At 38.3% G+C, this 24,063-nt stretch overlaps 1 protein-coding gene across 1 annotated transcript; it reads left to right on the top strand.

Annotated features, from left to right (window-relative positions):
- Positions 1–1,481: 1,481 nt before the first annotated feature.
- SIRT1 (sirtuin 1) lies at positions 1,482–22,896 on the top strand. Its single transcript, XM_034438679.3, has 9 exons — positions 1,482–2,439; positions 4,419–4,535; positions 7,277–7,518; positions 8,682–8,834; positions 10,211–10,358; positions 13,130–13,209; positions 16,661–16,847; positions 17,082–17,657; positions 20,841–22,896. The coding sequence occupies exons 1-9, from the start codon at positions 1,920–1,922 to the stop codon at positions 21,185–21,187; spliced, it is 2,370 nt and encodes a 789-aa protein (XP_034294570.2). The 5' UTR covers positions 1,482–1,919; the 3' UTR covers positions 21,188–22,896.
- The last annotated feature ends 1,167 nt before the right edge of the window (positions 22,897–24,063 follow it).

The raw sequence follows: 24,063 nt of genomic DNA, 5'->3' as shown, positions 1-24,063 counted from the left end.
ATAGGAGGAGGAAGGAGCATTAGGTATGTTTGCTGCATTGAGTTACTTATAAAATAATAAAGACGGGATAAAAATCTAATAAATTAAAATAAAAAATAAATAAGACAGGACACAGAAACCCCCCTTGTTGCTGTGTTTTAATTAAAGAGTTACTCAACACCATTCAAGGGACGTGGTGGCTCAGTGGCTAAGACTCTGAGCTTGTTTGTAATTGTAATTGTAATTTCTAATTCTAATTTCTAATTGATTCAAACATTTCTATAATAACAAAGTTGATCTAGTCAACTAAAACTTAAAATGAAAATTTAACCCACCCACCCCCATTTTGAGCCTAAATCTACAAGCAGTTTCCAGGTGAAAACAAAAGTAGATAGATCTTGTCTTTAATTAAAACAGTCAATTTTGCCATCTCCACTACCTTCACCATCCATTCTTTATTCCATTGTGGGAATTGACGTGTGTCTTCCCACCTTCCAGCCAGTTCTTTCATTGACTTTTAGTCTTTAGGGCATGGGTGGGCGACTGTGACCCCTTTTACTACCTGTGGATTTCAACTCCCAGAATTCCTGAGCCAGCATGACTTGTAGTTATGGGTACTCCTCTTTCAGCGACCACAACTGGGATGGCACCCTCAGTCCTTTAATGAAGTGGTCACTAAGTGAAACCTCAACTCTGTTTACTGTCTTATTCAGCTTTCCTCCCCAGAATCACAAAGGGGGCAAACATGCAGAATTGGTTGCAAAGTTACGTTTTCATCGTCTGCTGTCCAAAGGAAGTTTATAAAAGTCAGACTATTAAGTTCCTATATAATGATATGTATAATAATATATATAATACCTTAAGAGTAACTTTTTATTGTATCTTTTTTATTCTCGATAAATGTATTTTATTCTCCTTATGTACACGGAGAGCATATACACTGAAGACAAATTCCTTGTGTGTCCAATTACACTTGGCCAATAAAGAATTCTATTCTATTCTATTCTATTCTATTCTATTCTATTCTATTCTATTCTATTCTATTCTATTCTATTCTATTCTATTCTATTGAGATGTGTTGTGCTTCTGTGGCAGAGGTATTCAACCTTGGCCACTTTAAGACTTGTGGACTTCAATTCCCAGAATTCCTCAGCCAGCAAAGCTGGCTGAGGAATTCTGGGAGTTGAAGTCCACAAGTCTTAAAGTGGCCGAGGTTGGAGATCCTTGCTCTATGGCATTTCAGATTCCCTCAACCCTAAAATCTCCCAACGCAACGAATCATCATGTGGGGCTGACTCCCAAGGGCGTGTAAAATGTACTTTTTTTTTTTTTTACACAATGCTTGGTTTACCTCACGTCCTTCTCCCCCTCCCCCCCCCGGATCGCTCTTGAACAGCCCCGTTGGGTGGACCCGAACCAGGAAAAGGCCCACCTAGGAAGGCTTTCAAGGAGCAAAAAAAAAAAAAAAAGTATGACAGGATTCAGTTTACGAGCGCGGGGCGGGGTGGGGGAGGCAGGGGGAAACCAAGCACGAGGCAACCCCCAGCGCAGCCACGCACAGAAAAAAAAAGGGGCGACTCGGCCAACGCTCAGAGCGCGGGAGGAGGCGTCACGTGACCGACGCCTCCGCAGCGAAGGCCTCTCCTTTCCCCCTCCGCTTGCTTTTTTTTTTTTTTAATATATATATATATATCATTTCAAACCTCGCTTCGTCATGTGACCCGTTTGTTGTTGTTGCGGTGCTACGCAGGGCTTCTGCCCGCGTGGGCGTCGGCCGAGGTCACGTGCTGCGTTTAAATCTCTCTCTCTCTCTCTCTCTCTGAGGTGGGGGTGGGGGCCGCTTCTATCTGCGGCGCCACTATGAGCGGCTGACGGAGAGGGGAGGGGGGGGGAAAACAGGAGGAGGAGGGGGGGGAGGGAGCAGTTGCTCCTGCTCCAAGATGGCCGACGAGGAGATGCCACTCCTCCATTCCCGGAGCGGCGGCGGCCGCCGCGGCAACAACAACAACAACAACGGCGCCGCGGCGGCCGCTGACGCCGAGAGCCCCGAGCCCGCTCTCAAGCGTCAACGCCAGGCTACGGTTGAGCAGAGCTGCGCGGCCGCGGCGGGAGCCGGCGGAGAGGCGGACGCGGCGCCTCTGCCGGGAAGGGCTGTCGAAGAGGCCCTGAAGGGGGACAGGGCGGTCCCGGACGCCTGTGTCAGCGGCGAGCCGGCCGAAGGGGCCGCGCCGGCGGGCGCAGAAGAAAGCTGGAGCTGCGCGGAAAGCGGGGCCCGGTGGTGGGGCCTGGTCCGTGAGGAGCCGCCGTCGCCGCCGCACCAACGGCAGCTGCCGCGGGGGCAGAGCCAAAGGGAGGGCGCGGAGGCGGTGCCCGCCGGAGAACCAGCGGAGACGGCCATTGGCTGCGGGCCGGCGCAGTCTTCGAACGGCGCGGCTGAGGCGGAGAGGGCGCCGCAAACCGGTGAGAAGCCTCCGGGGGACTGAGGGCAGGGAGAGGCGGCCCGTCAGCCTTGACAGCGGGACCGCTTGGCGCCCGATAGGAGCTGCCTGCCCCCTCTTTAAAACTGGGGCCCGGCCGCTTCTCTTAAGGGGAGTCTTGTCTCCCTCCCGGCCCTTGACAGCTTTACTTTACTTTATTGCACATGGTACATCGAAATTAAATGCCACCTTCAGCGTACATTATAACTATAAAAATAAAAACACGAACGTACATCCTTTACATTCTATATAATTGAAATATTGCACTATATATAGAATTCAATATGGTTATTGCCCTGGGATAGAAGCTGTTTTTCAGCCGATTTGTCCTTGTTTTTATTATCCTGTACAGTCTGCCGGATGGCAATAGTTCAAAAAAAAAAAAAAAAAAAGGGTGACCGGGATGAGATGGATCTTTAAGAATATTTTGAACTTTCTTAAGGCAGCAAACTCTTCCAAAGAGGAGAAGAGGGCAACCAAAGATCCTCTGGGGCAATGATGTTGATTGACCCTCTGGAGCGCTGTCCTATCTGCCACTGTGTAATTGGCAAACTATACATAGGTGTAGTAAGTTAAAATATTCTCTATGGTGCAGAGGTAGAAGGCCACCAGTAGTTTTACTCAAAAGTAGTTCGGTTCTCCCCAAATCGGTGCCTCTCCTTGTCTAGGCTTTCCTGTCGCTATCTGTAGAGCCACCTGCAATCCTGGGCTCTTCGGTCTTTTAACTCTTGATTTTCTTGTTTATGGTGCACGTGGTTGAAGAAGGAGTTTGTTCTCATTCTTGCAATTCAACCATTTTTTTATTTGCATCCTTATGGCGATGCAATAATAATCTTCACTGGATTCATTAGAATCCTAATGACGGATAGGACTTGAAGATTGCAAAGGAAAATGTTAGCTCTTTTTAGTGAGGCGGGAAGAAAATAACTAATCATTATAAAACTATTAGTGCCGAATGTGTGAAGTTCTGTAGGGCAAGTGTTTTTTATTAAAATTGGCTTAACTCTAAGATACTTAACTTGTACTAGGCAGATTGATCATTTTTCTCACTAACAAAATGGACATGCATAGACAGTAATTGTTTAATTTTGGACTGCAATGCTGTATGGATTTGTCAGAATATTAAATCAGTTCAGTATCACTTCTCTGTGTGTGTATATGTATGCACACGCTTGCGCACATGCACAAACACACAAGCATATAGAATATAGAACAATTGCTTCAGTATCCTGTCCTATAAATGTTTGCTTGAAAGCCATTGTATTACATAATTGGAATATATTTTTAAGCAAATACAAGATTGCAACCTTAGTGAGTTTAAACCTATGAGTACATCTGAATAGGGATGAAGTTGGAAGCAACTGATAAAGCTGTTTTTGAAATGAAGGAGAACATGTTTATTTCTGAAAGCAAGAATTGTTGGGGTAGTTTAAAAGATTAAAAATATATTGATACCTTAAGATAGTTTTTGACAACACATTCTATAGAAATTATACACAGTAGTATAAAGCAGAAAAAACAATGTTCTAAATGAGTCTCAGGACTTATTTTTAACACTTGCAGTTTATATTGCAGATATTAATAATTGCATAAGTATATATATATTGGAAAGTTGTTTCTCCTTGTGTCCTTGAACGTCCAATTGTAGAAATGTAAGCTGCACTTACAGTCTAAAGCTGTAGAAGATTTTAAGAGGGGTCATAAAAATATTTTTTAAAAACATGTTTTTTTCAACCACACATTTTCCATTAATTGAAAATGCCAAAATTAAAACTAAAGTTATTATAGATTTGCTTCTATACAGAATAAAACTTATGTTTACTGATTTTTAACTACCCAATACTATTACTTAAACCATACCTCAAGAATATTTTTGCTTCCATATAGGTGTGCAAAACAATGTAGTGTATTACAAATATGATGGCACTACTTTTGTGCAATAACTTTATCATTGTTTTACAGATAATATATTTTTTAGTGATGAAATTATTGCAAATGGCTTCCATTCTTGTGACAGTGATGAAGATGATAGAACCTCTCATGCAAGTTCCAGTGATTGGACTCCAAGGCCACGGATAGGTAAAGTTTAGTTGTTAATTTAAGGCAGTAGTTCTCAATTGTGACAGCTTTAAGATGTGTGTAGTTCAATTCTCAAAATTCCCCAGCCAGCCTCTTCTGGACTAAAATCACCTCAGTTCTTCCTTTATTTTCCTATCAACATTGAGGGCATTGCGGCATTTTATTTGTTTTATATAGTCTGCTGCTTGCTGCTTCTGAAATGTCTAATTTTCATTCCCCTGAGTTTAATAGCATTTAATCTTCACAGAAGCATGGAATTATAGTGTCCTCAGTTATTCTTTCTATGGCACTTTAAATCCATGATTAAAAGTTGTGGACAGAATTGTATAATGTACTTCGATCTTCGATTCTTTTTATAAATGAAGAAGCTTCTCAAATTGTTTCTCTCATCTGCTTTTTTACATACTTTTTTTCATGTATACATATGAAAAGATGTCATACAGGTAGTCCTCAATTTATGACTGGTCACTTAGCAACCATTCAGTGTTATGACCTACCTGAGGCAAGCAAGTTGACCTGGTTCTGAAGTTCTGACAGTCTTCTCCCCTCAGGCAGTCACATTTTGGGTGCTCAGCAACACAGCTGCATATGGTCACATGATGCCTTTTACAGCAGTTTGGCAAAAGAAATTGTAATTTATTGTTGGTTATTGGCAAGAATAGTCATAGCAAACAATGCTTTGCATGATAACTGTGGTACTCAATGACTACTGCATAAAAAAGATTGTAAAATAGTGTCGATCACATGACCAGCCTGATTTATGATTGTCACAGGATAACACCTATAATTGGCAGGCTCCATTATGGTTATATGTCAAGGACTACCTGTAAATGGTCCCATCTAGTTCTTTAAAAAAGTGTAAAAATTGGTACTTTATTATGGCAATTTTATGATATTTTATTAGAGCAATTTTTTTTTGATCTTGTGGAAGTAATGAAGGGGGGTTATAGTTAAATTTGAGGAGATATACACACACAAACACACACAATATCTAAAGGACAACTGAGTGGGAGAAAATTGAAATCTTTCCATAGCAAGAATGATAGCACTTTGAATAAGATGATTCTGGGTGTTGCATGTTCCTGACTATACTGATAAGGTATTACCGTGTTTCCCAGAAAATAAGACCCTGTCTTATATTTTTTTGAACCCTGAAATAAACACTTGGCCTTATTGCAATGTGCTCAAAAGCCCGATTGGGCTTATTATCGGGGGATGTCTTATTTTGTGGGAAACAAGGTAGTAGGTGAAGAAGCTTTAGGGTTGCCGAAATGGCAGTTACTCATAATATCGCTGCCTCTGGTTTTTATGACATGAGGTGCAATGTGTTTTCCTATTCAAAATACAGCAGAAGAAATTGTCTGCACAATTTTCTCATTTGTTTATTCTGTCAGAAACATCACAATTAAAAAAAAGTCATACTATATGACATAAAATTTTAAATATAAAATATAAGATTAAAATATGTAGAAGTTAAAAGCTTTCCTGAAAAATTTGTGCTGTTAACACATTTGGGCGTCCCCTGGGCAATAGCATATAGTTGGCTAGTCCTTTCAATCCAAAAGCACCCGAAGTGTAGTGAGGTGCTCATATTCTGATTTTATTTTATGTATGTATGTATGTAATTTATATGCCGCCCTTCTCCCGAAGGACTCAGGGCGGCTTACAAGAAGGAGACAAAAAAATTACATAAACATCAAAGTCAATTTAAAATTAGTTAAAATTAATTAAAAATTTAATTAAAATTATTAAAAATCACCCCTACGGATTCAGCCCATTTGGTGAAAAAGCCACATCTTCAATTCGCGGTGGAAGGAGAGGAGGTCAGGGGCTATCCTGAGGCCGGTGGGCAGCCCATTCCAGAGGGTCGGCGCTCCCACAGAGAACGCTCTCCCCCTGGGGGCCGCCAGCCGACATTGTCTGACTGACAGCACCCTGAGGAGGCCTGCTCTGTGTGAGCGCACCGGACGATGGGAGGATGGCAGGAGATGATCCTGCAGGTACCCTGGGCCTAAGCCATGTAGGGCTTTATAGGTGAGCACCAGCACCTTGAAACGAACCCGAAGAACCACCGGTAGCCAGTGCAGCTCATGCAGGAGAGGTGTCACACAGGAGTACCAAGAAGCCCCCGTAACAACCCGCGCGGCTGCATTCTGGACTAACTGTAGCCTTCGGGTGCATCCCAAGGGCAGCCCCATGTAGAGGGCGTTAACAGTAGTCCAACCAAGACGTAACAAGGCCATGAGTGACCGTGGCAAGGGCATCTGATCTAGGAAAGGGCGCAACTGGCGCACCAGGCGTACCTGTGCGAAGGCCCCCCTGGTCACAGCCGTCAAATGATCTTCTAAAGATAGCCGTGAATCCAGGAGTACCCCCAGATTGCGGACCCTTTCTGAGGGAGTAAGGACCTCCCCTCCCATCACAAGTGACAGGGCCACTAGATCACGAGATGCCGATATCCACAGCCACTCAGTCTTGGATGGGTTGAGTCTGAGTCTGTTTCTTCCCATCCAGGCCCGTACAGCTTCCAGGCAGCGGGACATCACAGAAACGGCATCCCCAGGGTGATCTGGGGTGGAGATATAAAGCTGAGTGTCATCAGCATATTGGTGGTACCTCACCCCGAAACCACGAATGATCTCACCCAGCGGCTTCATATAGATGTTAAAGAGCAGATTTAATCTGTCTATACTCATAATTATTTCGTATTCATAATTATTTTATTTTATTTTCTGTAATAGGTCCATACACTTTTGTCCAACAACATCTCATGATAGGTACAGATCCACGTGCAATTCTGAAAGACCTATTACCAGAAACAATTCCTCCTCCTGAATTGGATAATATGACATTATGGCAAATTGTTGTTAATATTCTATCAGAACCACCTAAAAGAAAAAAGAGAAAAGATATTAATACTATAGAGGATGCAGTGAAACTCCTGCAAGAATGCAAAAAAATAATTGTATTGACTGGAGCTGGGGTATGTATTCACAAATAGAATATATCATAGTTTGATGTTTTAATATGCTCATTAAATATAAATGTTTTATATTCAATTGCAGTTGAATGCAATTATGTGAATTATTGCTCTGTGCCATGTAATTCTTACCCCTGAGCAAATAGTTGTGATTGCACATATGAAACACTGCAGCTTATGGTGCAATTCTCATTTTGTCATTTTGATAAAACAGTTAAACCCTGCAAATACTTAAGGTGCATATTTTACTTGCACGTACAATTTTATAAATTAAGTATTTTCCCCTCTTCTGAAAGCAATAATGGTGAAGCCAAAGCTATAGACAGGAAGAGGCAACTTTGGGCCCTTCAGATTTTTTTATTTCTTGCTGTTGGTTATGCTAATTGGGGCCAACTTCTGAAAAGCACCAAATTGGTAATAGTTTCTATAACTTTTTGAAATAGCAGCAACCCTTAGTGTTGTAGTTCAAGTTATTTGTTGGTGACTCGCAAATAAGAAAAAGTGTACCACTATGATCTGAAAATAGTACTGTATATATTCTCATATAAGACCATCTATGGATATGCTTACCCTTAAATTTTTAATGAAAATACCATGAAAAATGTGTCATTTGTGAATGTCAACCCATATTTTTCATGGTTATTTTGGATAAAAGAAATTGATGGTCATATTATCAGCAAATGGGCTTATTCACAAGTATATTGAGAAATACGGTACTTTAAAAAGTCTGTACAAATAAGCCCATGGACAGTTTGGGGGTGTATGTTGGCACCTGATATTCTCTGCTTATATATCTACGCTAGTTTTATTCTGAGTTTCAGGAAACATGGCAGAGCATCATGCTTCTACTGCTAATAGAGTCAGACTGCCTGTTTTCATTTTTGTGGAATGGTAATGACAGCAATAAAATAAAGCAAGTCTTAACATGCTTGATTCTTTTAGGTGTTCTGACTACAGTTATATTAGCATTTCCTCACATGGTAATTTTTTTCATGTAGATGTAAAGAAATACACTTTCTTTTGCAGTTAGACTTTCCTCACATGTAGGGTTTTTTAAGTGTATGAGTGAGTATTTCACAGGTCATTCTTGATAAAAGAATCTTTGTTAATTGCAATAATATTAGCAACTATCAGCTATATATTCTATATTTTGCCATCCATTTCAGGTATCAGTTTCTTGTGGCATTCCTGACTTCCGATCAAGAGATGGTATATATGCCCGCCTAGCAGTTGATTTCCCAGATCTTCCTGATCCTCAAGCAATGTTTGACATAGAATACTTCAGAAAAGATCCAAGGCCATTTTTCAAATTTGCCAAGGTGCTAATTGTCTCTTTGATTTTTTTAATCTTTGGAAGATAATCATTTAAAAACTTCCAACAGACTTCGTACATCTAAATCTTTTTATTTGAACACCCCATTTAGGTCACATTGGGAAAGATCCAGTGAAGTTGTCCTGGTGAAATACTGTAGATCCACCAGCAAAATCGATTTTCCCCCTCATATATCTGCTTACATCATAAATCTGCCCTGGATGAGGAGGGGATTTGGAACAAACTTGAGACATAGAGAGGAGACAAAGGAGAGATGTACTAATTTGATACTGCACCTATTTATGGAGTGTATCTTACTATTTTCACAAACCAACGTATACCCAATCAACCTCAACTTGAGGTTCAGTTTGAATAAGGACAGTGATAGACTAAATTACTTAGATTTGGGAAACAGTGTAGGTTTTCTCCCCAGCATAATGCATGACTTAGAGGTCATCATTGAAGTTAGGTGATAGACGATTTAGGATATAATTGTGGTAGCAAGCTATTTATTTCATTAAATTTATTATTGCCACCTCCTCAGGCAGACCCTAGACTGCTTACAAAATATACTTTTAAAAAGACACAAAACAAATGGCCAGACTAAAAACAGTCATTAAAACAAAGCATGACAGCCCCCATCTTCAACATAATATTCCCTGGCTTGGTAACAAAGCTAGATTTTAAGGGCTTTTTGAAACCCTAGATTAGAGGCTGCAGTCTGTACCTGCAGAGATGCTGTAATGGGAGGGGGTGCTATGACAGTAAAGACATATTTTCTAGATTGAATATGTCATTTTGCTGCAGAAATATTATTATATTAACATATATTAACATATTTAGTGCTAATATAGATGGTGCTCTGGACTATTTTGCCTTTAGCAAAGTAGATACAGCAGTTTTCTGTCCTTCCCAACCAACATTTATGCAATTTGCAATGTTAAGGGCATGATGTTCTACAATTAAGTTGTATTGTTTAGAATATTCACAGGTCAGTAATATTTGTGGAGAGAATTCTGTTGTCTTTCAGTAATATTTCAAATTTGTGAAATTACTTAAATATTAATTGAAATTCTGAGATTTGGATTATATATGTGGTATCTTATTATATCTACTCCGAAGTGCGCTCTATTAAATGTGCAAGATTGCTCTTTTATTATTCTGTTCCCAATAACTATGGGAAGCTGCAGCAAGACATGATTTCCAAACTATGCTCCCCAACAATTCATTTCCCTTACCAAATAGTAGATATGTAACAGCAAGCAAAATTGCATTTGCTGCATTTTTCAATAGTAGTCTTTATTGTATGTTGAAATTGTGTATGTGGTGCCGTGTAACAATTGCAGAGATTATTGACAAAATCTTGTTTGCATTCTTTTGCAGGAAATATATCCTGGACAGTTTCAGCCATCTCTTTGTCATAAATTTATTGCTTTAATGGATAAAGAAAGAAAACTCCTTCGCAATTATACACAGAACATAGATACACTGGAACAAGTTGCTGGAATTCAAAGGATAATCCAGTGCCATGGTAAGTGAAATATACATTCTTTTCTATCCTAGATACAGAGTTACAATAAAGATGAGGAGAAAATGGTCACAACTAATCAAAGCCTCACAGTCTAAAAATCCTTCCCTGTTCTGGCATTCTATAACAAATAGTTCACATAACAACTTTACACAATTCCATTGTTGCATCTCCTCAAGTACTGGGTACCCTACTTCCAAGCCTTTTGTGATCTACATGTTAACACCTTTAGCCTGTGTGATGGATATACCATTATCCTCACCATCACAGTGGCCCCCAGTCACATGCAAGGAAGTCAGAACTTCCATTAACTAGCATAAGTGTGTTAAAGTCCATGGCAGTGACTGTATTTTCTCCCACCCCAGCTAATTAAATCAAATCAAATTCATATTGGCAGGTTCCTGTATTAGCCTTTTAATTTTCCTACATTAATCATACAATCAAGATCCCAGAGGACTGGAAAGAAGCCATAATTGTCCCCTTAAATTGCACTTTTAACTGTTAAATTATGAGATTTGGATTTAATTTCTTTTTAACTTTTTCATTAGATGTTTTTTACTGTTGTGAGCCACCCTGAGTCCGGCTGGAGATAGGGCGGCATATAAATCTCAATAATAATAATAATAATAATAATAATAATAATAATAATAATAATAATAATAATAATAATAATAATAATAATATAAAATGGTGATGACCTATTGCATCGCAACAGGTAGTTCTCAACTTACAATGGGTTACTTAGTGACTGTTCGAAGTTCATATTGACCTCCACCCCCAAAAAGGTTTACTTCTGTTTCTGGCAAAAAACTACCCATTGTGAACAATGAATTCACTTAATGACCCAGCAATCGCTTAATAACCATAGCTTTGCTTAATGCCATAGTGATGTGCTTAGCAAAATGTCATAAAATTGGGTATGCTATGTTGATGAAGCACTTAATGACCAGCATAATTCACATCCATAACTTCAGGTGCAATTACAGTCCTAGGTTGAGTACTATAGTAAACTAAAGCCAAGTACCTGTTTAGCAAACTCCAAATTTGGGTAATAGAAAAGGGAATAATTGACTCTGAACAAGTAGAGCTTCAACTGGGACAATCTGCTATGGACTAGCAGTGCTTCAACATCTGTCAGACAATATACCAACCACTCTTGACTTGAATCTATATGTAGCCCTTTATTGATTTTAAGGCAGTTTTTGATAATATCTCAAGGGTAAGATTTTGAGACATTCTGAGCAGATCCTCTATAAACAAAAAAAATCCTGCTTTGTCAGGCACAGTTATTTCCAAACATGTTCCTAATCAATAAACTACAATAAAATCCAGTCTTGCATATAATCAGAGAGCTTTCCAACTTTATTCAAACTGACAAGAGGGTGAGACAGGGATGTATTCTGGCATAATTTTTAAAACACATATATCAACTCTCTAATTAAAACTTTTCAGATGTGCTCTCTTTCTAATCATCTTGGAGGGAAGTAAGCAATGGGATACCACAAGGTTCCGTCTTAGGCCCAGTACTCTTCAATATCTTCATAAATGACTTAGATGAGGGTATAGAAGGGGAACTTATCAAATTTGCGGATGATAGTAAACTGGCAGGAATAGCCAACACCCTAAATCAGGGGTGTCAAACTCGCAGCGTCATGTTGCCACTTGACGTATTGTGACTTTTTCCCCCTTCGCTAAACCGAGGGGTGCGGGGGGCAGTGCATGAGACATCCGGTCCGTAGGCCGCGAGTTTGACACCTCTGCCCTAGATGAGATCCAGATGGATCTTGACAGACTTGAACACTGGGCCCTATTTAAATGAAATTCAATGTAGAGAAAAGTAAAGTCTTATACTTTGGCAAGAAAAACCAAAAGTACACATATAGACTGGGTGAAACCAGGCTTAATAGCAGTAACTGTGAGAGGGATCTTGGAGTCTTAGTGGACAACAAATTAAATATGAGCCAACAGTGTGCGGCAGCAGCCAAGAAAGCCAATGCAATTCTAGGTTGCATTAACGGGGGGATACAATCAAGATCAAGTGATGTACTAATACCACTCTATAAAGCCTTAGTATGACCACACCTAGAGTATTGCATCCAATTTTGATCACCACACTATAAAAAAAGATGTTGAGACACTAGAAAAAGTGCAGAGAAGAGCACTGGAGGGGGCCTGGAGGCTAAAACACAGGATGAACAGTTGTAAGAACTGGGCATGGCTAGTGATGAGAAGAGAAGGACCAGGGGAGACATGATAGCAGTGTTCCAATATTTGAGGGTCTGCCACAGAGAGGAGGGGGTCAAGCTATTTTCCAAAGCACCTGAAGACCAGACAAGGAATAATGGATGGAAACTGATCAAGGAGAAATTCAACCTAGAAATAAGAGAAATTTTCTGACAGTGAGAGCAATTTACCCATGGAACAGCTTGCCTTCAGAAGTTGTGGGAGCTTCATCACTGGAGGCTTTCAAGAAGAGACTGGACTGCCATCTGTCAGAAATGGTGTAGGGTCTGCTTGGGCAGGGGGTTGGACTAGATGACCTACAAGGTCTCTTCCAACTCTGTTAATCTGTTAAATCTCTTCAAATTTGAGGGTCATATTCCTCTGTGAAAGGCAACACTCCAACCACTACGCCATCCAGCCACTTGCTCGATTTCATATACTGCATACAATGAATATATTGAAAGTACATGTATTACTGATAAAATCTGAGTGGGGGGAAAAAAATCTTGACAACTGGTATGTTCCTTTATTTGCTGGTATATGTATTTCAGGTTCCTTTGCAACGGCTTCTTGCCTCATCTGTAAATACAAGGTTGATTGTGAAGTTGTACGAGGAGATATTTTTAATCAGGTAATTATTATTTTAGAATTGACTGGTGAAAAAGAACTATATATTAGAAATATTATTAAATACATTGAAAATATAACTAAGCATGCAAAATCTTTTTGTTAAAACTGATCCCATACAACTTAAAATATAGCATTCTCTGAATCTAAATATGTGAATCGTAGCTATATATACAGTAATTATTGTGATTACTTTTCCTTACAAAGAACCAGTTGTAGGCTCCATAGTTGATTATATATAATTATTTATTTAATTATATTTGCATCTTATCAGTTCTCCATTTGAAAAAGAAAATGGGAGTTAAATGCAAAGAATAGTTCACTGCTTAATAGCGATACCAAGTAATGCCATCTAGTATAAAGTACTGCATTTTAAAAAAGGATCAATGGAAGTAGTTTTGCAATTGTTCCTTAAAGTTCATGTTCAGGTCAAACATACATTTAAGAAGGATTGAAGAAAGTGTGTATGCTTGACCAGGACATGATAGCAGGGGTGGGTTCTAAAATTTTTTACTACCGGTTCTGTGGGCGTGGCTTATTTTGTAGGCGTGGCTTGGGGGGGTCATGTGACTGGGTAGGCATGGCTAACTGGTCATGTGACCGGGTGGCGATGGCTATGTGTATAGGGACTAATCAGAGGGCTGAAAAAAGTCATTTCTGACAGGTCCTCGCACTTTTGACTGGTCCTCACACTTATGACCATCCTCATATTTATGCCCGTGCAGCAATCTTAACAACCATGTCACTCATTTCACAACTGCTTCTCTTCACCATGGTGATAAGATAGGGCAAAAAACGTAAAATGTGAGGACAGTCGTAAGTTCGAGGACTGGTCAAAAGTGTGAGGACCAGTCAAAAATAACTTTTTCAGCCCTCTGAGTAGTCCATATGCATAAAAGGATACAGCAATAGAGAGGGATGAAGGAAGGGAAGGGAAATTAGAGTAGGAGTGAGGGTAAGAGAGGGAGGAAGAGAGGAGGAGAAGGAGAAAGGAAGAGGAAGTAGGGAGGAGAAGAAGGGGAAGAGAAAGTAAGAAGGAAAGAAAAGAGAGAGGTGGTAGGTTTGAGGAGAAAGATTGCTGTACAATAAAAAAGATGAAAGGGAAGAAAGCCAACCCCAAACAAATATAAAGATATTGAGATAAAGAATGAATTGTTAAACTTTAAAGAATAAAAGAGAACAAATATGAATAAATAGCAATACTTAGAAACACACATACAAACATAAAATGTATTTTCTTTGAACAGAGTATTTGGCTGGTTCACAAATTTAAACAGTGTTTAGTCATTTCAATTAAATTTACAATTTCTATATTTCCTTTTTGCCATATTTATTCCTCATCTATTTTTTTAAAAAACTAATATTACCCTTCATCCTCATCTCTAATCTTAATCAAATTCAATTTTTCTCTTCTCTTCTATATTATACCCCTTCCCATTGTCATCTATTTTTATATCCATCCTCACATTGGTTAATTATGTAATTATGTAATACAATTGTTTAATACAAATTCAACATTTTAATATAAATCAATTAGTTATATAACTATCTTTTTGTATATTAATCAATATGAACATGAATATTCCAATTATTTCCATGCAATCCAATTTCTTACAAATCAATTAATTATATTTACCAATAATAATAAACCAAATAATTTCCCCCATATATTCCTCCAAACCACAACTTAACCATTTCTCCTTTCAACACAATATACAATTAATAGTATCTCAATTATTACAATTCCCTAGTTAAATAGAGATTTTTTTTCTTTTGTGTTTTAAAATCTTGAACTCTCCTCTTTTGCCCTAAATTTCCCATTGTTTGCAGTTTTGCACCTACCTTTTTTGGTGAGGAAAAAGAAAAAGAAATCTCTCTCTGCCTCATTTTGTCACTTTGCAGCAAAGACCCTGCTTTACTTTCAGTTTCATCTTTTCAGCATAGCTAGGGGGAAAAAAATCTGCTGCAGCACTCTGCAGCTAGCAACAGCAGAGCCCTACGCAAAACAGCTGAGAGCAAATCAGCTGAGAGTCGGGAGGCCGATCTAATCAACTTGTGCTAATTAACCTATGCTGAAGCTGTACGGAGCTGTTTTTTCTATTTTTGCAGGCACCGTCTACTCATTTGTTTTCTTTTAACGCTGATCAGCTGTAGGTCGGCTCTTTGAAGCCCCGCGGCAAGAGTTTAAACAGTTTTTTTTCCCTCTAGCCATCAGCTGGGACTCAGGAGGCAGCAATAGATTGGGAGTGGGTGGGGTAAGCGAAGGGCGACCGGGCCAGGAACTGGTTCGGGGGCATGGCCAATCTTATTACCGGTTCTCCGAACTATTAAAATTTTTTATTACCGGTTCTTGTGATATGGTGCGAACCGGGAGCAACCCACCACTGCATGATAGCATACTTTAAAAACCTAAAGCATTGTCACCAATCCCTTAAATGACAGAGGAGTACACTTATGTTGAACATTAGTTTTTAATAAAATCAATGAAAGCTGAAGGCAACCTCTCCTTTAATAAAGGTTTTTAAGTAAGACTGCTAGCAGTTTGATGGTGGTTCTGTTACTCTTGATCTTCATGGATCAGATAGGGTTGGACTAGATGGCCTAGGATACAATTGCAAATTGCATATTATTACAAAATTTACTACGTCACAAATGTAAAATTTGCTGAGGGTCAGAATTTTGTGTGCGAATTTCAGTTTTGGCTTTTCACCACTGTATTTCACATGGCTTCTAGTAAACTACCTTTCTCCACCCGATACTGTTACGGATTGTTCTTACTTAGAGGCTCAAGCTGAGGCAGGTCTGACACCGAATTTATAATAGCTTTGGTAATTATTAGAGTAGCTGTGCTGGAGTTCATTTTGATTTTCAGTTCTTTTCCTAGGGAAATCTTCACTTAGGCTAAAATAAAAATTCACAACCTCTCTCAGTGGTTGTAGTGATAGACAAATTAAACAAAGCACTGGAGCACTCATGATTCTTTGGTAATAAAACGTCTGCAAGCAAAAAACCAAGTTCAAGGAGCACCAAAGACAATAGCAACCTTTTACAAGGACATAATATGGGGGAGGGGGGGTTGTTGGTATGTGATAATGTGACAAAATGAAGTGAACTCACATATAGTATCCAAGCAAATAACAAAGTTAGAATAAGAGAGAAGAATCTTGCAAAAGAAAGTTTAGAAAGTTGAAGACAATAAGTTGGCTGGTTGCCCGGACATAATTGCTGTAATTTTAAAGGTTTTATAGGCAATTTCAGATCTGGCAGATTCTTATGATATGATTTCATTAGCCAGTTCCTTAGCTGCAAACATACAGCTTTTCTCTTTATAGTCCTTGGCAGAAATTCACACCAATATGCAACCTAGGTTGTGCTTCATTTTTTTATTAAAAGTTTGTCAGTTATGAGTGCTACTTTTATAAAATGAACACTGCTAATGCAAATTCCTTAATCAGGTTGTTCCTAGATGTCCCAGATGTTCACCTGATGAACCCCTTGCTATCATGAAGCCAGAAATAGTATTCTTTGGTGAAAATCTACCGGAGCAGTTTCACAGGGCCATGAAATATGACAAAGATGAAGTTGATCTTCTGATTGTTATTGGGTCTTCACTTAAAGTAAGACCAGTAGCATTGATTCCAAGTGAGTATTGATTATGTATGTATTGAGAACAACAGAGTCCTTGTTTCAGTTTAAATTTAGTGATCATGATGAATGGTGCCAGAAAGCATAGAACTTAGAGAAGGTTTCATAATGTGGGAGCATGTTAGGAAAAAAGAAATATATATATGGATTCAGACATTTACATAGTTACATATATTCCCTAAAATTATCCAGTTGTTAATAGTTGACTTTATTTTTTTCTTAAATATGTAGGTTCCATCCCACATGAAGTGCCTCAGATTCTAATTAATAGGGAACCATTGCCTCATCTACACTTTGATGTCGAGCTTCTTGGTGACTGTGATGTTATTATCAATGAATTATGTCATAGATTGGGTGGAGAATATTCAAAACTTTGTAATAGTTCCATTCAGCTTTCAGAAATAACAGAGAAACCTCCACGGCCTCACAGAGAGTTTGAAAAACATTTAACAGAGTTACCACCCACTCCTTTAAACATTTCTGAATCTTCTAGTTCATCTGACAGAATTCCATCACAAGATTCTCAAGTGATACATTCAGAGCATTCTGATCAATATAAAGCAGGAAATTCTGATGTTGCTTTGGTATCTAAAGAAAACTCTATAGAAGAAAAACCACTAGAAGTCCATAACTCTTTAGAAAATTCAGAAAGTACTCATGATCAGTTAGAAACTACAGAACATGTGAAGGAACTTGGATCTAATCAAGAAGAAAACAAAGAAAGAAGTGAAAAAATCTCTGTTGAAACAGTGAGAAAATGTTGCTTGAACAGATGTGCAAAAGAGCAAATTAGCAAGCGGCTTGATGGTAAGTTCTAAGTCTATTGTAAAAGCTTTGAATATTTTCATATTATGCTTTAGAATAACTTTGGAGTATTCAAATATAATTCTGCCTTGAATGCTTCAGTGTAACGTCATAACATTCAGTCAAACATTCAATTAGAAATGTTCATTTTTAAAGTATTGTTAGATAATATTAAAAACTGGGAATGAATTAACTTTATATTGTATATAAAGTATTCTGGACAGTATTCCAAATTAAGGGATTTTATTTTTAAATCAGTGTTGGTTTAGAGGAGCAGGAACCCCTGTATCTCATTTATGTGAGATAGGAGGCTGTCTTTGGTTCTGAATAGATAAGTATGGCTGAAGTGATCAGGTTTCAGGTTTGCAAGGTTTACTTCACCTCATTCATATTCACCAACAGGTGCAGTAATATTCTTTATGATAATGGAATATTAGAATTAAGGCCCAAAATTGCTCTAAAAGCATCTTGAGAAATCCAGAAAATCTACTCCTTCAAACTTTCTTCTATCCTTGTAGCCCAATTTAGAAAGTGGAGAGGAGCAATAAATATTTTGCAAAATATTGAGAGATAAACATGCTGCTTGGTTTTCACTAATGGTGAACCTATGGCACGTGTGCCAGAGGTGGTACGCAGAGCCCGCTCTGTGGGTACACATGCCGTCGCCAGCTGCTTTTCTGATTAAGGGATTTTCCAATGGTCTTCGCAGGTGCTGGAGCCCCAGAAAACGGTCTGAAAATAGCCCACAAAACGGCCAAAACCAGCCAAAAAACAGGCCATTTTGGGGGCTGTTTTCCGGGCTTTTTCCAGGCCGTTTTCCAGGCCGTTTTTGGCTCAAAAAATGGCCTGAAAAATGGCCAAAAAACAGGTATGCGTGCGCCAGCCAGCTGGTCTTTGGGTTTCCAGCACTCCGGTGCACACACATTCCAGTTTGGGCACTCGGTGCCGAAAAGGTTTGCCATCACTGACCTAGTTCAAGAGATCCCATTCTGTTTTCTGACGGCACAATCCCCATGACACTTGTAGAAAGCTAGGAATAGAATTGTCACTACTATGTTTGGGCTGATAAATGAACATTTCATTGCAACATCTCCCCAAAGAAAAAAAACCATTTTCTCGCTTTTATAGAAGGATTTGAAATTGAGGCGATGAAAGTTTTAGCTCATGTTGCCCTAATTTATTTACTTAAAACCTTGCTATAGTGTATTTATCAAAGTTATTTGCTGCCCGTCTCTAGGTTCAAGGTGACTCTCAGTGGTTTACAAGATAAAACCCAAAAATTCAACAGTAATAAATATAAAAACTGATTAAAGTTACAAAATAAAAACAAACTAAAAAACAAGGGTTAGGAGGAGGGAAGAGGTGGGGGTGCCTTATTTTTTAGTGCATCAAGCACCTCCAGGTTTTAAGACTTTCCCTGAAAGTTAAAAGAGAGGGGGCGGATCTTATTTCCTGTAGCAAGATGTTCCAATGGGCAGGAGCTGTGTCAGAAACCTCAAATTTAAAAAAAAGAATCTCAGACCAATATGCATTCAATAAATGTAGCCCTGCCTACAGGCTTACAATCTAAATGAATGAAAAACATTACCATCTTTAGAACAACTCTTGTAAGATAAATAGAAAAAGAATTTGGAAGTAATCTTTTCTTTACGTTTTAAATTTAAGTGTATATTAGCTTATATGAAAAAGAGAATTGTACAGTTTTTCTTCAAACTTTTTCTACAGCATTAGGTAGAAGCTGGTATGGTATTTGTACTTAGTGAGCTGCTATTGCTGCAGGCATACTATTCACAAGCTTTTGTTTTTGCCTACAAGATGTAATGTAGGAATGTGTTTTGTATTCCTTACATTACCTATTTTGTTAATATTTTTGTTTGCTTTGCTGTTTTTTTCTTCCATTTCAGAATGTCAGTTATACTAAAGATAAAATACTGTTTTTTTAAAAAAAAAAATTTTATCATACCCTTTGCTTAGTTTGTGAGAGAATATTTGTAGCACAAACCCTTTGTGGTAATCTTAGTCCTTTTGTACAGTCTGTGATGCTGGTTTTTAATAGATTTTTTTAATGGTGAAATCTGAAGCTTAGGGCCATATTTATTTATGTCATTAGACTGGATTGACATAATTCCTGATTTAGGTGAGTCTTTTAGAGAAGAAGCTGATTTTAAGTAATAAAAAATAATTGGACTTAATCTGGACCTAAAACACATCTTGGCAATTAGATAATTGCATTCTTATTACATGTTACATAAGAATGCAATCACATAATTACATATGATCTGCTTCCAAGTGCAGTTCAAGAAGTTGCTTATGACCTTTAAAGCCATTAATAGCATAGGTCCAGGCTATGTGATGAACCTCTTTATACCACTAGGCTAGGACAAGGCTGCCCTTTTCATGCTGGTAGAAAGGGCCTACTTCAGATCCTGTTGGTCAAAGAATTACAACTGTCGGGATCCAGGAGAAGAGCCCTTCTCTGCTGTAGTGCCCGCCCTTTGGAACATCTTACCCTCTACAGTAAGATCCGCCCCCAACCTCATATCCTTCCACAAGAAGACCTGGTTCTAGCGATTGGCCTGGGGACCAGATGGGGGAGTTCTATGCTGGGGTTGGCTGCTAGATTGATGGCAGACTCCACTTCCCCTCCTCCGTGCCCTTTCCTCTTGATCCATCCATCTTTTTGGTTATCATATTGATGTATGATACATCAGTGTACAGAGATGGGCAGCAAATAAATTTAACAAATAAATAACTATGTTTGCCTTGCATTAAAAGCCATAGAAACTGGTCTCCCATAAATAGAATACGTCAGAGCCATTTTAAAGGGACGTAATGTACATGTTAATGTATAGTGAAAAATTTGAACTGTTCTAATTAAAGTTAATTCAGAAAGGCTATGAGTCATTAAAATGGAACGGTGTGTTTCTGAAGCATTAAACTAAATTGCAATAAACATCAACATACTATTAAATAGTTATAAAACGCAAGAGGGAAAGCAGAGAGAGAGAGAGAAAAGCAAGTTAATTTAGTGCTGCATTGTAATAGTTTTCCCTCAGTCCTGACACAAATAAGTGTTTCCTTATAAAACATATAAGATATGGAGAGCTCAGAACCATTTATGTATGATTGTATTCTTAATGATGATGCCTTCTTTTTTTCCTTTGTTGTTGATAAAACCTGTTTCAGGTACTCAATATTTGTTTTCACCACCAAATCGCTATATTTTCCATGGTGCTGAAGTTTATTCAGACTCTGAAGATGATGTCATCTCCTCCAGCTCTTGTGGAAGTAGCAGCGGTAGTGGATCATGTCGGAGCCCAAGCTTAGATGTAGAAGAGGAGAGTGAACTGGAAGACTATTACAATGGCATCGAAGAAGAGGAGGAGGAGGAAGAGGAGGAGGAGGCAGACACTCCTGACAGAGAAGAGGAGAATGGATTTGAGGAAGATGGAACTGACCTTCCAGAATCTGTTGACGAATCAATTTCTATAAATCAGACAGTAGAATTTGACAGTTCATCAGACAAATTGTAAGATAATTACTGATTTATTTCAGGAACTTTTCCACCAGCATTAGCAATTTGGGCATGTTGGAATGAATGTGTACTGAATTCAGAACAAGGCAAACAACGATGTTTATAAACATTAGAGTAGATTTTCATGCATAGTTTTCTAACTTTTCCAATTGAATTCTATAAAGACACACTCAACACTAATCATTTTGAATTTTGTGGAAGGTACTAAGTATCTTTTACTGTCACTACATTCATTTTTATTAATATGTGTTATATGTGTGTGTGTATTCGCACATATACAATATTTTTGGCTTTATAAATTTCACCGTGTTATTTTTGAACCATTTAAAAAGCCATCATAATATTAATATAATATAAAGGGAACAGCTAATCTAGACCAAAGAATGGTATTGTTCATACCTCTCTTGCTTTGCAACATTTCAGTTTATTTATGTCTCTCCTTAGTCTGCTGCTGCAAAAATATGTTGTTAAATATGAAGATTTCCCCCAAATACCTATGGCAGCTATGTTTTCTGAACTCTTCTTGTTGGGTATATTTGCATGCAATCATATTAGAAGTTAATTAGACATCAGTGACCATCTGAAAATTCCTTAAATTACCAGAAAATAGCATTTTAAAAACCTATTTAAATAAATGAAAAATGCTATTTTTAAAATAAAGGCTAAAATAAAGCAACTTTCTGTAGATACTTAATAATGCTTATTGGCTTACAAAATTACAGGAAGAAAGTATTAGATAAGAAATCATTAACCCTGTTAACATGAGTATTTAGTGCAGGAAGTTGGTATATAAAACAATGTATAAAATCTTTGTGTACACTGCCAAGATGTGAATATTTAAGTGTTGCAAGGTGTATATATAATGTTCAGGATATAGATGGAATTTTTGCCCAAGAACAAAAGTGTTTCTATACTTTTCAGTACTTTTATACAAACATTTAATGAGAGCTACTCACGCATCCAGTAAAACACAAAATTCAATTTCACCTTAACTTTAAAGTATGCTGCTTAAAGGCTTCTCTGTTCAGAGAACCTCATACCACTCCTTGGTAGATTGATGTAGAAAAAGCAGCTACCGAAATGAGTTCCAATGCTGCTTCAAAACTGCCTCTTGAAATAGAAGTGTCAAATGTTACAGCTGTAGATTGTCTCAATCCTTCCTGCTTTGTTTGATCGTAGGTTTTTAATTTCTTCTTGAAACCACTTTTCAGCTGGGCCCGTAGTTAAAACCAGTTGCCAATAATTCTTTTGCATTTCTTTAATATTCCATTTTGAAATATGTATAGAGCTGTTCTTTTCAGTCAGTACATCCAATTTGTAACACAGCATAATGAAGTGTTAAAAATGGCATTTTGTGTTCATTTGAAATGTTGGCATGTTTTCTTGTTGTCCAAGTTATAAATAGAACTTGAACAACTACACTTAAAGAATGCAATATGTTTAGCTTGGCATGCATGTCAAACTGTATTTGTGTTATAGGAGATATTTTAAATGGAAATATTTTGTTTTAAATTATTTTTACAGTGTGGATTATTTTCTGCTTTTATATTGTATATAGTGTCTTTTATGTAACCAACTGGCAGATGTTTTGTAGAAGATTGTTTAAATTGACCTAGCTCTCTTCCTGCAACTTTTGAAATACAAAACCAGTGTTTTATACTCAGTCTGATTTAAATCTATTAAATTGTTAACTTTTGGATGCTGTTACAATGTGTGCACAACGTCTTGCATGCAATGTTATTAAGTATGGAAAGTAATACAGTTGGTGAGAAGTAATATGCTGCGTCTCCCATATTGCTCCAGTCACTTTTTAAACTTTTTAAAAAAACAATCTTTCTAAAACCAGGACTTCTGATGCAATAAAGGCTGGGCCAAAAGCTTTGACCCCCCCCCCCCAGGGTGGGCAGACATCTGGCAAACAATTTCTGCCGAGGCTGGCAAGTCTATCTAGCCAAATGACCATAGCAACTTGGAGGGAATTTGTAGTTATTTGTAGATTTGAGCTTTTTAAAAAATATATACATTGAATACTCCTCCGTGGACTTTTATGCCAATTTTTAAAAATCATTATTAGGAATTTAATACTGCTATGCTACTTTCCTCACTGAATGGTCTCTGACTCTGGTTCTAAGACACTTGAGCCTGCAGTGTATTGTGCACATGCTGTTTACCAGTGGTGGATATGGGCTTTCTGTTCCTCCAGTGGTTTGCTCCCAACTGATAGCATCATGCACTTACCTTCAATGGGTATAGACGGCCTTGACAGTAGCAAAACAGGAAGGAAGTACTAGGAATGATGAGAGCAGCAGACTTCCAAATTCTGGGTCCTATTGAAGTGAGGTACTTCACTCACTGATGGTTTAGGGGGTGGGGGTAAGGCTATGGTGGTATCTTATAGTGGGGGAAGGGACAGATTGGATACTGTATACTTGAGATGAACTATAGTCTGCCACTGATTTGCAAGCTGCAGATTCTCTTCATCTTAGCTGGTTTACAATGCCATTACCTCCCTTTTTCTACTTCCCTATAGTTACTACCTCTTAGACCTTTTCCAAATGCCTTCTACACCCCCAGAAAATACCTCAGAATACATATGCTTTGATCCAAACACAGATGAAACTACTATACGGACAATAAAGATCACTCATGGACTGTTTTGCACATTCCTAACCAAGTCAGACAAAATAGTTGTTAGTCCTTGTGATATCCTATAAAGTAGGGGTCTCCAAACCCCCAGGCTACAGATCAGTACAGGCTTGTTAGAAACTGGGCCATTCAAGTGAGTGAAGCTTCATTTGTGATGCATGGGCTCTAGGCAGCATATAAAACCACATCACCCCCCCAAGAGATCTCTGGAATTTTTTTTTTCACACG

This window comes from Pantherophis guttatus, chromosome 6 (assembly GCF_059756535.1).
Source record: "Pantherophis guttatus breed Tessera chromosome 6, ASM5975653v1, whole genome shotgun sequence".
NCBI lineage: Eukaryota > Metazoa > Chordata > Lepidosauria > Squamata > Colubridae > Pantherophis > Pantherophis guttatus.
This window is presented reverse-complemented; position numbering and strand designations above follow the sequence as displayed.